Source organism: Juglans microcarpa x Juglans regia, chromosome 4S (assembly GCF_004785595.1).
Source record: "Juglans microcarpa x Juglans regia isolate MS1-56 chromosome 4S, Jm3101_v1.0, whole genome shotgun sequence".
Lineage (NCBI taxonomy): Eukaryota > Viridiplantae > Streptophyta > Magnoliopsida > Fagales > Juglandaceae > Juglans > Juglans microcarpa x Juglans regia.
In genome coordinates, this window is record NC_054601.1 from 6,801,506 (window position 1) to 6,817,602 (window position 16,097).

The 16,097-nt window shown below is 35.6% G+C and overlaps 2 protein-coding genes across 3 annotated transcripts; both read left to right on the forward strand.

Moving 5' to 3' along the window:
* Positions 1-5,944: 5,944 nt before the first annotated feature.
* LOC121263022 lies at positions 5,945-9,754 on the forward strand. Of its 2 annotated transcripts, none has more exons than XM_041165790.1 (5): positions 5,945-6,428; positions 6,554-6,665; positions 7,374-7,447; positions 7,546-8,073; positions 9,396-9,754. In XM_041165790.1, exons 2-5 carry the CDS (start codon positions 6,554-6,556, stop codon positions 9,501-9,503), a joined length of 822 nt encoding a protein of 273 aa, XP_041021724.1. In that variant the 5' UTR covers positions 5,945-6,428; the 3' UTR covers positions 9,504-9,754. The 2 variants fall into 2 exon arrangements, with proteins under 2 accessions (XP_041021724.1, XP_041021722.1); XM_041165788.1 differs by having other exon boundaries at positions 5,946-6,424.
* A 3,447-nt stretch (positions 9,755-13,201) lies between these two features.
* LOC121263076 lies at positions 13,202-14,844 on the forward strand. The gene is made up of 4 exons (XM_041165864.1): positions 13,202-13,750; positions 14,074-14,136; positions 14,296-14,361; positions 14,465-14,844. The coding sequence occupies exons 1-4, from the start codon at positions 13,358-13,360 to the stop codon at positions 14,765-14,767; spliced, it is 825 nt and encodes a 274-aa protein (XP_041021798.1). The 5' UTR covers positions 13,202-13,357; the 3' UTR covers positions 14,768-14,844.
* Positions 14,845-16,097: the final 1,253 nt, after the last annotated feature.

Sequence of the window (16,097 nt, forward strand, 5' to 3'; positions counted from 1 at the left end):
GCCGGTTTTCTCCCCTAAATCTACCAGTTCTAAAGCAGTCCAGGCATCATCGGTGCAGCATCAATTTTGGACCGAAACCACGCCAAATATGTCAGTTTTCAGGCCTACATATGCTTGTAATCTCAAGCTACATTAAATATAGAATCAGGTCCTATTTTAACCCAAAGAACCTTTGAACTTTTGAATATAATTTCAAGAACTTCTTTACACTTAGTTTAATTATTTGATGACCAACCATATGTTGGCAAATCAAGTCTAGACAGATACAAAGGCATTCAATTGAGTACCTTTCTTCTCTAATATCTTTGTAGAAGCCACGTACAACCCCTCTTGCATGCCTTTTAGCCAAGAACCGTTTCGAGGCAGGGAAAGGAGCTCCTGCTCTTCCCATCCTTCCCACCTCACCAATAACTCCAGTATCCAGCCAACCTCTCCCTTTTATATGGTCCTTTTTTTTTTTTTTTTTTTTGGTGCACATTTTTAAGCTGTTTTTTCACTTTTGTAGAAAGATGCTTGAAGACTCAATTTGTTGTCCTCCAAAATCTTCATGTGACCGCTCGTTGGCTCCACCCATCTCTCTCGCCGTCCACATTCCAACAATCTTGACCCAATCATTAAACAATGAGCTTCTGAGCCACACGCGCCTTCTCCAGTTTGCATCATTTTCTCCATTCCAAACATCACAAACTGTTTCCAAACATTACAAACTGTTTGAGTACTAATATTCGTGTAGGCTTGTCTCATATCTATTTTTATTATGCACAGAAGGCTTAATCTCAATTCTACAACAAACTGAAGCAAGAAAATAAATCTTGAGTATAAAGATTTGCAGAGGTGCTCCTAAAGTTACTCATCTTCTTTTTGCAGATGACAATGTTTTATTTTGCAAGGCTAGCCAGCAGGAGAATAAGGGAATAAAGGAACTGCTTGAGATGTATGAGCCAGCTTCAAGACAAAGAATTAACAAAGAGAAGACAACCATGGTGTTTAGCAGGAATGTGGCAGGAAAGAACAAGAGGATCTGTTATCATTTTGGGGGTGTTCAAGATTTTCAGCAGTATGATAAGTATTTGGGATTGCCTCCACTGGTGGGTAGAGCTAAATCAAAGGTCTTCTCTGATATTAAACATCATGTATGGTAGAGATTGCAGAGTTGAAAATAGAAGTTATTATCTCGGGGGGTAGAGAGGTTTTAATAAAAGTTGTTGCTCTTTCTATATCCACATATTGTATGAGCTGCTTCAAACTACCTGGCACCCTTTGCAATGAGTTAGAGCAAATGATGGCCAAATTCTGGTGGGGGCAGAAACATCAAGAACATAAAATTTACTAGGTCAGCTGGAATCACATGTGCAAGCCTAAACATGCACATGACATGGGTTTAAAAGATTTGATAGCTTTTAATGATGCTCTTTTGGCTAAATAAGAATGGAGAATTCTTAAGGAAAATGATACTTTACTCTATAGTGTCTTTAAAGCTAAATATTTTCCTGATGGGGATTTTATAAGTTCTAGTTTGGGTTACAATCCCTCTTATGTGTGGAGGGGCATTTGGGCGGCTAAAAAAGACTTGACTCTTGGCTGCAGATGAATAATAGGCACTAGGAGAAGCATAAAGATATGGACAGATCACTGGATTCCAAGTTTTACAAGCTTACAACATTGCCTACAAGAGGGGTATGTCAGAGATTTAAATGAAACCATGGATAGTCTCATTGATAAGCATACTAAATGGTGGGATGTGGAAAAGGTGAGGACCATGCTACCTCAAGTTGCTGCAAATAAGGTTCTAAAGATGCTGCTCAGTGCAGGAGAATATGAGGATACTATCACATGGGCACCTGAGCATAACAGTAATTTTAGTGTGAGAAGTGCTTATAGACTTTTCAGAGACAGGAAATATGAGAGTACACTAGGGGAGAGCTCTGATGCTGGAAGAAAGAAGGCAATATGGAAAGAAATTTGGAAACTACAGCAAGTTTTTACTTGGAGAGCCTGTAAAGAGGGACTTCCCTCAAGACACAACCTACTGAAGAGGAAGGTGATTAGTGAAGAAAATTGACAGTTCTGCTAGTATGTAGTGGAAGACATGACACATGCACTTTGGAACTGTCCTATACTTACACAAAGCTAGAAACAACATCTTCCTGTACTACACATCTTTGAGCCTCACCATGAATTTGTGGAGATTGCAAATCAGGTCAAAGAGCAAGGCCAAAGGAAAGATGTGGAGCTTTTCTTTTTGTTAGCTTGGAGCTTCTAGTATAGAAGAAACCAACTGATTTATGAGAACAAGGTTTTGACCCTTGACCAAGTAATCAGCCAGGCACTTGCACTACAGAAGAATCATAAGGAGCATAGAGGAAGGCCTTAAGAGGAGACAAAAAGATGTTGCAGTTGGAAACCTCCACCTCAAGGAATTTTGAAACTTAATGTGGATGGTGCCATGTTTACTGAGCAACATAGTCTTTGAGTGGGGATCATTATCAGAGATGATAGAGGATCGTCTATAATGATTGCTAGTAAAAGAGAGAATGAGGTTAATGATGCCATTGAAGTGGAATTAGCCATACTTCGAGACCTTCAACTCAGTGTTCATTCTAGTATTCAAGATATGATTGTATAGAGTGACTCTTTGTAACAATGAATGAGTTACAGCAAACAGAAGTTGCTTTGTCTCAGTGGGGCAACATGATCAAAGATGTTAGAGAACTGATGTTGTGTTTCAGTAGCTGCACTATCCAACATGTGGGAAGAATGGGAAATAAAACTGCTCATAGACTTGGAAAGTTTACTTGGAATGTAACTGATATTAGTGTTTGGTGGGGATCTTTTCCTCCTGATATTGCTCAGGTCATCTGGGTTGATAATCGTTTTTAAACCTTTCTATTGTGACAAAGCTCTTATTTGATATAAAAATAAATAAATATTGGTGTAGGCAAATGTAAATGCAAACCAAGATTTAGTTAACAACCCCACTAAATTGTCTACATTGGAAGAGACAAAAGCATTTTTTTTTCTTACAAGCTCCAGTAAATCTACATATTTGGAGAGTTACTATTTCTCATCTATTAAGTATTTTATGAGTTATTTATCTCTCTTCCAAAATATTATTCGATTGGTAAAAAAAGATAGTTAGCAAACAATAATTTAATTATAAATTAAATTATTAATTAACATATAGTCAATATAATTGTAAAATATGAAAAAAAAATTAAGAAAAAATTATTATTATTAAATTAATAATATTTTATTATTATTTTATTTAATAGATGGATAATTCAATGTGTGAATCTCTCTTGAATGGAATAGGACATGTGATTTTAGCCAGAATTTGCATTTGCCTTTATCTACCCCAATGCTAATGCTCCCCTCCCCCTTTAAACGCCTGCCACACATCTACCGATTTTGCCTCTCCCTAACCTCGCCAACAAACCACCCACCACCCATTGCCACGAACACGTGTAGCACACGAGCCAACAATAGAGCAAATGATCACAACATACCACCTTTCCAAAATGAAAAATTGTATTCATCATTCCTATACCACATACTATATATGAATTTTTTTTTTCTCTTATTAAATATGTAGTGTATGGATGATGAGTAGAAAAAAGTATTTAGTTTAGCAAGAATAAAACAAAAATAGATAAATAATAAAAAATAAAAAATCATATATGATGTGTGGTGTAGGGATTATGAGTCTAAGTGCTCTTTCAGGATATCCACACAATCATTGCCTCCCCAAAGACAACCATTGCATCAAATTTGGATTGTTGTTACGAATCTCACTCACTCACAAACAGTAAATAGAGAGATGGGGAAGATGATAATAATCAAGACGAAGAAGTAATAGAGTAAACTAAAATTCATATACGTATAAGTGAGTTCAGCCTCGAGGCTACCTAATTCCTCCAGATGAAACTACAAGGGTTTAACAGAATTTCCAGAATAATTTCCGCTTTTAGGTCTTCCCCTAAATAAATATTGTCAGGCAACTATTAGTGAAACTATAAAGGCCATGGGCCAGATCAAACACTAAGCACTTAACAAGAGTCCAATTAAATAAAGAGTTCCGCTTCTAAGCGGTCCAACCGATATTGTGCATATAACAACCTCTCTTTCATCTGCTACCACGTCAGTAATTTCACCAAAACCACAATAGTCTCATTCATACAGTATAACTCTCAAAATAGAAAAGGAATATAGGAAGTTTAGTTCCACTGCCACCCTCAATATCTACTCCTACGCTGTCATCCTCCACGCCGTGAGTTTCATCCTCCATGATAGAACCCACAATAGCCACTGCACACACACACATACACAGAGAGAAAGACTAGTGTTTAGCCTCCGTTAACCCACCCATCAATAACCACCATCATATCAGCCCAAAGCCCCACCGTGTGCCACCAACCCTTGCCACAAAAAAAAAAAAAACAATGTACCATGAGATGAAAATGGCCCGACTGGAAATGATCAAAAAATCACTGCGTCACCACCCAACAATAACTCAGATCTGCATTTTCTCAGTTTGCTCTCTCTGGCTCTCCCTAAAATAAGAAGTTGGAGGATGAATGTGTGAGGGAATTGAAGGTAGAGACAGAAACAAAAAAAATGGTATTTTGAGAGAAATTTAGCCCGAACGGACAGAGGAGGTGAGAATCTTTGAAGGTAGACAGAGAAGTTTGAGAAAAGAGAATTAAAGGCTGAGTAGTTTTTGCAAATTGGTTTTCGTCTCTCTCTCTCGTATGTTTTTCTTCTTCTTCTTCTTATTTTTTTTTTTTTTTGAAAGTCATTTGTTCTTCTTAATTGGTGTGAGAATCTAATATTATGCATCCACCTGATAATTATGGTGAGAAGTCTATGTGTCACTTAACTATTGGCTGGCTGTTAATTAGGAGTGGTTGGACAGACCGGTGCTAAGTCCTATTATAAATAAACTCCTATTGTAAACAAATTAGGCCCAAAGGGATATTATGAGGCCCATCGAGCATGCCCAAGTTAATTGGGTGTATTACAATTGTCTTCTATTCTTTCTTTACTTTATTTATTTTTTATGGGTGCAGTTTGGATAGTAAGATAAAATAAGATAATTTTAAATGAAAGATAAAAGTTAAAAGTTGAATAAAATATTGTTAGAATATTATTTTTTAATATTATTATTATTTTGATATTTGAAAAAGTTGAATTATTTATTATATTTTGTGTGAAAAATTATGAAAATTGTAATAATGAGATGTGATGAAACACTTTCACTATCCAAACGAGGCCTAATCTCTAAGAAATCAAGATGTCTAGCTTTCCCTACACTTTTGAAGGGCCCGTACGTCGTGATGGTCCAATGGGTCAGGGTTACCACGGGATGACTGAATTCCTTGCCCATGGGTTTCTTTTTTTAAAGCTTTTTTTATAGAAAAATTCTTCTTATCAATTATTATTCACTATTCTACATTTTATTTTCTATGAAAAACATCTTCACATTCTATGAAAAACACTCCTACATCATTTGAAAAAAAAATTATAGGTGTGGGGTGTGAAAGTGAATAGTGGCTGATGAATATAATTTCTTTATTTTCTGTTTTTCTAAATTTTTATAAAAATAAAATTATATTGATTTTAATTTTTCATTTTGTTCTAATTTTTTAAAATAAGAAAATATATATATTCAAAATATGTGACAGGCTTACAGTGTGACACATGTCTTCCATTAACTAGGATAAAGCACATGGGTTGTTGTCCAGATTTTCCTTATTATAATACCAAATCAATCATAAAAGAAATTAAACTATAAACTTTATTTATACTAATTAATATGAAACTTTATTAATACATTTTATGTGTCAATAACAAACCCGTAAATGGAATTTTTCTTCCGAATGACTTCAAGATGACGTGGCGAGTAAAAGTATCATAGAGAACCAACCGGAACTTCTCAAATTCAATACAAACCGCCGTTATAAGAGCCTAATCGACTCGACCGTTGCTACTTCCTAAGCCCTTCTATTCCTGCAACGGTCTTATTTTGCACTCTTAGTTACTCAAACATCTTAGCTTTCTTCTTTCTTTCTTTCTTTCTTTCTTCTTCTTCTTCCCCTTCTTTTGCGTTGCGATTGCTCAGCCGTATCTCGCACTTCAACAGTCTTATTTTACTCTGCTACTGGAATTTTCTTCTTCTTCTTCTTCTTCTTCTTAGTTTATTATTACTGTTATGTGACTTGGTATGGGCACGAATAAAGGCTCCGAAATCTCCTCCTATAGACGGAAATGGGACAAGATTTTCCACGGTCTCGTGCATATGTTGCAGAGCCAACAGGCACAGCTCGAGACCCTCGCTATTGAGAGGAAACTTCTAGAAGACCGTATCAGAGTGCAACACGAGCGATGGATCTCGGACGTTCGCCTCTACGAAGACCGGATTTCTCAGGCATGTACGAATTTTTTAAAAATATGTTGAAAATTTTCAGTTGGAGTTTGAAAATTTAGGGTTTCTAGATTACCGGGGTCTAGGGCTGTTTCTAATTTCTCAGCCTTGTTATTTTAATTTCTTACGCAGATGAAGGGGGATTTGCTAGTGCAAGAAATGACACACTCGCTCGAGGAGGCAAAGTCAGATTTTGTCGCGAGTGTGAAGCGGAGAGAGGCTTTTCTCGAAAACTTGAAATTAGGTTCGTGTTTCTACTTAATGTAACGGTGGTCCAGATTTCCTTAACAATTCGATTGAATTACGACGAGTTGACGTAAAAGAAAAGATATTAAGGGATTGAAGAGAATTTAAGAACTGCGAGTTGTATTATCTCTTCCTGTGATTTCTCAGAAATTTAGTGGAGCATTGATTTCCCTCACATACTAATTTACGGTTTGAAAAAGTAAATAAGAAGCATATTTTCTTACAAGAAAGCATGAAAAATAGGTCCCAATTGTGGTTCTAAGGCCTTTTTCATTTTTGCATTTGTGCTGCAAGATTGACTGAGAACTTTTTGCCTTTCTTTGCCCGCTCAAATTGCCATGGATGTTAGTTGAAACACAGTCACCCAAAGTGGTATCTGATCCTAAGTTATGATGGACAAAAGGCCTGTAGTTATTCATTTAATTTCGATAAGGGTTCTATGTAAATATGCTTCAAATATGAGTCACACTGTCGTCTTCACCATGTTTTCATGTTTTAGTTTATAGACTCTGATGCTTTTGTTTCATATTGTTATAATGATTGGAAATCATATATTTTTATGAGTGTCTTCCTTTACATTTCAGTTGTAGGTAGTGAATGTTGATAAAAATTGCCAGATTTGGAGAGAATACTGTTGGTGGTTTTGGGATTCATATTTACCATTGCTTCAGTTTCTACAAGGTGATTTTATTTTCCTTTATTGCAGAACATGCAGAGAGTGAGTTGGCAGATTTCAAAGCATGGCTTGACTACCTTTCTCAAAAATCCTCTGACCCAAAAGTATGTTCCATTACTGTTTCATTGATATAGGTTTTAGTTTGTCTGTTAAATGTTGTCAAGAGCTTCCAATTTCTCTAAGAAAATTCGATGATATGCAGGCAGAAGAGCAGTGTTCTAAGATATTGGAAGGTGAAGTAAGGAGGTTAAAGCATGAATATCAGAAGCTTGCCTCGGAAAAGAGTTCCGAGGTATCTGCGCTGTTGGTAGAGAAGAACCTTATGTGGAATCAGTATGAGATTTTGGAGAATGATTACAGCACTAAATTAAGGAGTAATCATTCTGAAGTTACACAAGCAAATGAAACAATAACAAAGCTGCTTGGCAATATGGAGCAACTGCAGTCACTGAATGATAAAAAGGATGAAATGATAGCAAGACTTAGAAATAAAGTGACTAAGATGGAGGTTGATACAACTAAATTAAATGAAGAAACTTTCAGACTCTCCCAAGAGTTGGATTTGCTAAAGTCATCTAGAGTTGTGGCTGCAGTTACACCTATTTTAAATCGTTGTTCAGCAGGAGCTAAACCTTGTTTGGGAGCCAAGAATAGTGGCAGAAGTAACACAAATGTCAAAAAAGAATCATCTGCTGCTCAAGTCCCTGATTCTGTGAAGGAAAATGAAAAGGTACTTGTGAAGTGAATTAGTTTTCTTTGCCACAACATGGCTAAAATTACCATATCCCTTCACTTATTCTAGATGGTAGTTGACCGAGTGAAAGTTCCCAGGATATTTTCGTCTGTTTTTGAGGGCCTTGGCAAAATGTTCAAGTTAAATTGCTCTTACAGCAGTAACAGGTTTTTGTGCATGATAGGAAATCTTACTTTGAAAAAAATTAATTTGAAGCAATTTGCCTAAGGATGTAATATCTTAGCTTACAATTTCAATAAATGATGCAAGTTAGTATTACTGGCTACATGACAAATGTGGTGAGAGTTTTGCCATCCACAATGTTGTTCGTGAAGGTTACTGAAAAAAGGAAGTCGTACTTCTGTTGACTGTGTTATGAACTTAAGAGGTTAAGTACTTTGTTTTGGACATCTTAATCTTTTCAGTGTCAAGCCATTCTTCCGTATGAATTAATTTGTACTGTTCATGCCCAAGAATAGGCATCAAGCATTATAAGAGCATTGACAATGGTCTAGCCATTGTCAAGTCCAAAATTTGACTACAAGTTGAGGTTTTGGCTAAAACTATTGGAGAGATTAATCCTTGTTGGACTATCCATCTAAAAGTCAAAATAATGTTATAATATTAGATATTTTAATAATAATTTTTTTTAAATTTTTATATTTTGCAAATACACGCCATATGTTAATTAATAATTTAATTTTTACTTAAAATTATTGGTTTCCAACTATTTTTTTCCTCAACACAATTATCCAATAGTAGCCATTGAGAATATTTTTAGAGTAAAATATTATTTTGGAGATGAATAGTGGCTGGCCAAATTTGGAGAAATTGATGAATTTACTGTAGCTCAAAAGTGGAGCCTTGGAATTTTGACTACTCCAATGCAGAACACTTTTGAGCTACTTAGCCAAAATTTGGCAGTACTCTTTCTTATAGGCTCCTTTTGAGTCTCAAACTGTTAGTGCTTATGCGAATTGGCTGTGACATTGTCTGGCCATGCCCGAGCATGGGCTGCTGAAACTTCTATTTGTTCTGTGCGTTCGTTAGTTTGTCCCTCCAAGGGGGTCAATCTCCTGGGAAGGAGATGATGGAGTGTCAACTTTGCACACAGAATGGACATAGAACATGATGAGTAGGCATCCTTTTTATTCTCTAATTCGTGCCGAAACCTATTGGTTTGATTGTTTTTAATTTAATGTTTATAATCAAAATTGAACTTCTATTGACATTTCTATGGCGAAGAAATACCTTTTTCCCTTACATTGTACAGCAAGAAAGGCTAACTTGTCAAAGCTTTTTTCTTCTTTGTTGATCAGGGAATCAAAGGTTCAAAGAGAAAAGGAGCTGGTGTTATCTCCATTTCAGATACCCCAAAATTGTTCTCATCCAACTTCAAGGTTCCAAAGCTGAAGACAATAAGATGATGGATGACTCTTGAACAGCATTCTTCCAGCCCTGCTCGTCATTTGGAGGGGGTTGGATAGCAGTTTAATTGTCATTTGTTATTTGTTTGTTGAACTTTTTACTTATGGCTAATGTTGTAATAGCCTATTACTTCCTGTCACTATTATTTAGTGGTAGTCTGAGGCAAGTTTGTCTGCTCATTGCTTTTAATGAGTATAACATATATTAATTTTTCTTGTATGTAACATATATTAATTAATGTTTATATTCATATTGAGGTAGTGCACAGGAACCGGCCCTCCAGGGTTGATTTATTTTCGCTCATTCTCTGCTTATCAATCTTGTTCTACTGGTTTGTCTGCTAGACTCAGGATATTGGTAAATAGTTTTGCTACTCATCATTTCACACGCTACACATCACACTTTTTTTTATTCCTCCTAAACTATTGAATTCTTCTACTCATCATTCATACATTACATATACTATATATTTGGTAAGAGAAAAAACATAAAATAAAAAATCATGTGTGGGGGTGTGATGTGGAGATGATAAGTAGAATTTTTCATTGGTAAGATACCTGTGAAGGGGGATAAAATATCTCAGGCCTAAATAACAAAGCTTAGCCCATCAAAGTGCCAAGGAGAGAGGAAGAAGAGAGAAGGATGAGACAAAGGCTTAGAAAGGAAATGGTGTCGGAAAGAAAAGTAGAGATGTGACGTAAAGGAGAGAATACGATATATAGAGCAAAGGAGGAGCAGAGGATAATGGGGCTTCTACCAGAGGACTAGGGGGACTTCTTCTTCAGCTTCTTCAACCTCACGACAAGGACTTCAGCGATGAGATCTCTCCAAAAGATAGAGTTCTGGTCTTCATTGTATATTGATGATGAAATACTCTCTGAGACTGTAAAATACTAATATTATAGTGGACTCACCTTCCCAAATGACCCGTGGATATAAGTCGAATGCCGAATCACGTAAAACTATGTCTCCCTCTCTTTATTTTTTCTGTATTTATTTTTCGTTCATTACAATAGAAACAAGTATGGACACAGCACAGTCGCATCAGACCACTGTCGAGGGCTCCATATAGCACCGATCGATGTTCGAATAGTCTTAGCGGGTTGGGAATGATTCTTTCTTCACTTTCGACCTGTTGCGCTATTTTTAAGTATTAACAGCCTGCATGGCCCAAAGTATCAAAATATACATTATCTCATTGGTTGTAAGTTCAAAATCTGGTCGCAAGTCTAATGTTTTTTACGAGTACTGACTTCCAAACAGTGACAATGTCTCATGTTTTATAATTTTATTTTTTTGTCCCGATATTTCTTGGGATAATTGACTATGGAAATACCGCGAGGATGGATCTGCGTTGACCATGCAAGCGTGGCAGTGTGCACGTGGTAACATTTATCTGCACTGAATTCCAAAGAAATGGAATTATCTATACTTTGAACTTTCCATATGTATTTTAGCCTTGTTTCTTTGTTTTTTTAAGTTTTCTTTGAAGGACTTGCCGAAAATTTTCATGTCGCCCAACTCCACCACCTGGCACGTGGACTACATGCCCTACTGTCACTGCATAAGCTCTATCATCTTTGTTATGAGCTTCACGGTCCTCTCAATGTACCTTTTGTCAAAGAGATTACCATTACATGCTCTCTCATCAATGGAAGTGAGAAAGGATATAGACTCTAACTCAATTGTTATGATATTTAAATTGATGAAGCCACTTTAAATAGGGCAACTTTCTGAATTGAGAATCGAGAAATATGAGATCAAACCGGTTAAAACTCCATTTTTTCATACACTTGAACGTTTTATTTTGAAATCTTAGATAAGGTATAACAAAAGAGTTCCACTTCTGACCGGTTGGATTGATGTTAGACATTTAACAGCCCTCAATTAAAATATGACACGTAAGAAGTTTTATATTATAGACACGAAAATAATTGGTATCATCTTATTACATTAAGAAAAATTAATTCCTATCAATATGAGAAGTTGGCAAAAGCCCTATAGTCATGTTGACATAACTCTTAACTACTAAAATGAAGGTCTGGAAGTCGAAACCCTATCCCAAATAATAATATTAATAATAAATCAATGTGAGAAGTCAAAACATAGAACTTCATCTTCTTCTTCAAACCAATCTACCTCCGCACCAAATCCAGATCACCACAGCACCAAACCAGGTTCGTTGCCTCCACAACCGAAAAATGCAGTCGCACCACCGAGCTCTGTCGCACCCTCAAAGCTCTTTCTCCCCCACGATGCTCCGTCGCCCACCAAACCAAAATCCATTTGAGAAAAAAAACCTATCGATGCAGAGCATTCCAGCACAGAAGCTACCTAAGCATAGCAAAACCCACGAAGCTCCGTCGCCCATGAGCATTCTTAGCTCACTCTCCTCCACCCATTTTTATCCTCCTGCGAGTGAGAGCAATCCCAAGGAATAGGACCACTGCCATGAATCACAGCACTTTCCATTTTCTGCCTTTTCAAGCTCTCTCTCTCTCTCTCTCTCTCTCTCTCTTAAATGAAAGCCCAATAAATAGACTAAAGCAAAGCACAATAACAAAAAATATTCGTTTGTTCAAGGAGAAGATAACCCTATAGAGAGCGTTCTAGATGTCCTCTATGACCTTGGTAAAGGCTTCTTGGGAGTCGAGCCCCTGGGACTTATAGTGGGATATGGGTTCTTGTGGGGTAGGCAGCTTTCTCTTTTGGCTGGCTGCGTCTTTGGCCTGTGGGAGACTGGGAGTGAGGAGGAGGAGGAGGAGCTTTGAGAGAAGGCCATTGGGGTAGGTTGTTGTTCCATTTTGTGATAAAAACAAAGCCAAGGAAAAACAATTGAAGGAGAGAGAGCTTGGGTTGCCATTTCACAGCAGAGATGATGGAGCTTTTTTCACAGCATTATCAACTGTAGGCAGGCACATTAGATGTGAAATAAAAGAGCCTCCATGACAAATATTTATTAGAGGACTGTTGTTTAGAGGGATAGCAGACCGACTGGTGGAAAGATATTCTCGTAACAAAACTCATTGTATCTTTAATTTTAATTGATTTTATTCTGAACATAATAAAAATATAAATGTCGCTTAAGACTCATAAACAAAATGAAAAAAATCTTTTAAACTTTTTTCTTAATTTGTGGAAGCTAAGTGAAAAGAGACAATCATATAACATTTATTACTTAATATTATGTGAAATATTTATACCAATAAAAATATGAAAAAATAATAATATTTGAAGTTCTAGAATATGTTACTATAAAAAAAATTTCTGAAATGCACGCTATTTTTGAAAAAAGTGATTAAATTTGAAACTCACGTAAAAAAATATTTTGTTAATATTAGACTACTTTTTTAAAAAATTAATACACAAAAATTAACACTTTAAGACTTTAATATCTTTATAACAATATTTATTATAATGCATATTCAGTATATTTATCTCTTTTTTATTCAGACTATTATATTTGGGCAACAATTTTAGCTTACATAATACCTTGATCCCGAAGTTAAAAAGAACTTGAGGTGAGCACGTGCAAAGCACGCCCGAGCTTCTTCATAAGTTGAAAACTTGAAACTCGTATAGTATATTGGACACAGACCCATGAACCCTACAATGACCTCAATCACCCATCTAAAGGACACGTGTCCTCAGCCACGACCTGGGTTTCTTTCTCTTCCCTTTATATGAAAACCCGTCCCCAAGCAACATGTTCTTCCTCTGTCTTCCCAACCCAATCCTTTACCCTCTTTCCCTGTCGCTTTCTCCTATTTCTATGCAACTTTTCACTGTTTAAGGAGATTTGACTTCCAAATAAAAGATTAGAGCCGAGGAGAGAAACTCCAGACGATAAACAATGATGCAACGGAGCGAGGACGCTCCGTTGGACGAGTTCACTGCTGATGAGATTGAGGCCGCCGACATCCTGTTCCATCTCCCTCAACTATTCTTTGAATCCGAGAGTTGCCTCAGATTTCCTTCATGGGGCGCCAGAAGAAAGAGATCTCTGGGGGTTCCGATTCAGTCTTTCCTTTGTTTTGGTTTGGTGTTGTCGCCCGACTCGCCCTCATCTGAGTTTCGTCGCGAGACTGAGGTTGGTGCTGTGGTTCCTAAATGTCAGAAGAAAGGTCAACCGGCAGTCAAGGCCGAGGCTTCAAGCCCTGCGACCCCTCTTGCGTTCATGCGCAGCAGCGAGTCTGAAGAGAAGCCGGAGCAGTCCTTGAAAAGAAAAGTACTGCGTCCTAAGAGGGTATATCTCTATTGCTTTTGCAGTCTTTTGTATTTTTCTTCTTGGCAATATATGTGCCTCTTCCTAGTTTTCTCGTCCTTCTCAAATTTTCTCGACGAAGTTCAATTTTCTTGAAGTTTTGAATTCGGGGTTCGGAGTTTTTACCATCCGTCTTGTATTCCCTCTTCAAAGGGTCTCTCTCTCTCTCTCTCTTGCTTTTACAATTTTCTTGGAGTTTTGACTCCTGGGTTTTGTCTTTATTTATTGTTTTCTTTCAATGTTTGTCTGTTTGGTTTGGGATCAGACTCTGATGTTTTTTTTTTTCCCTTTTTCTGATGTTGTAGAAAAGAGAGGATTGGCTGGAGATTATCGATGAGTTAACTCAACACAGGGATTCGCTAAACGAGGTGAGTTCTTCTGTATTTTTGGTTCCTTGTTGCCTTAAATTTGTTTTCCCCTCAAAGTACGTGTGATACTTTTATCTTTTTGATTTTCCTATCGATTTTCGTTTCAAGAAAATCCGCAGTTATAATTTCTCTCTAATACTTCTTGTGGAATCCAAACAGGAGAGAAAATATCTGAGGCTGCATTGCACCCACTTGAGAGCTTCCAATTTGGAGATGAAGGCAAAGGTATTATTTTTACCAGATTTTTTTATTTTATTTTTTATTTTTTATTTTTTTATTTCTGGGTTTGGTCTTCTTTATACATAAATTAATATACGCTTCTCTACAGTTAAGTCTGGGACCCATTTCGAAGACCGTCGATTCTCTCGGTACTGAAAATCAAGACAAGGATCGGACGGTGAGAATGCACTCCACGTTGTCATCTAGCCGTGGACTTGGCTTGGTTAACAACAATGTTGATCCATCTCCTCTTCCCGATCTCAACCTATCTTTAGAGGAGACGTTTGCGATTGACTCATCCGGACCGTTTGATCTAAACCCGATCAACGGGAAATTCAGTAGGGTTGTGGCAGCTCAAGCCAGACAGAGAAGGATGCAGATCTACAGGGCCAAGAAACTCCGTTGCCGCTAATAAAAGTAAACTACTCGAATAGATGATAGATTTTTGTCTTTTTTGGTATGAGAATTGGGATGTAACGTTTTAGTTAAGGAAAATTCTTATTATCAGTCACTATTTATTATACTACACCTTTTATCATATTAAAAGCACTCACATTTTATAAAAAAAATTATAATTATGAAGTGTAAAAATAAACAGTGACTGATGTATAAAATTTTTCTTTAATTAATTGAGTATGAGGCTTTTTTTTTCTCTTCAAAATATTTGTTAAGGTTGGTGGTATTTAGATGTAAATTGGAAGAGTTGCAGGGGAAAATATGTTGTTAATTTCTATTACTCATTTATTATTTATTTTATATTTAATTTTTTTATTAATTTTTTATTTTATTTAATGATTAAGAAAATAATTATTAGTAAAATTATATATTTTTTTAATTTTTTTTTAATAATTAAGGATGCTAAAAATATATTTTAAAAAAATGATAAAAAAATAAAAAATTTAAAATAAATTATGAATAATAAATAAATAGTAATAAAGTAATAATTTATCACTACCCCGAACTAATACGTGTACTAATGATACCCAATTGGCCCATAAAAACGTTTCGTTTTCTCGTTAAAGTACAGCATCCGTCCTTTTCATTTGTTTGATAACTGAATTAGGCCAATGTGGTAATAGAAGCAGCAGGACGTGTGTATGTGTCTCTCTTTTTCCTTGGATTGAGAACAGAACAACAAAGGTATCGTTGGGCTGACAAATAAGAGTTAATTAATTGCTGCATGGTCAATTATCCAACTTGAGGTTGACTTTTTTAGTACCTAATAATAAAATGAGATGAAAAAAAAGTTAAATAAAATATTATTTTTATTTTAAAATTTTAAAAAAAATTAAATTATTTATTATATTTTATTTAAAAATTTAAAAAAATTATAATAATTAGACTAGACAAGTTGAGATGATTTCACAATTTAAACTGCTTTTTTTTAGTAACAACTTAAATGATTTAAAAAAGAGTGAGATTAATTTTTTATTTTAATATAAATTAAATTATAATTTATCTTATATTCTATATCTATGAATTATTCATCTATTTTATTAACGAATTTGGGATTATTCACAAATTATTTAATATTGATAAAAAGAGTTATTAAGATTGACATATTGTATCACACAACTTTATCAAACTAAATTTAGAATTTTATAAACATCTTTGTATAATTTATATATTCACATATAAATTATTATATTCATAGAGTCTCGAACAACATGCATCATATTAAAATCCTGATTTTTTTTTATAATACTTAATACATTTACATTATGAAGTTAAACAATAATTAT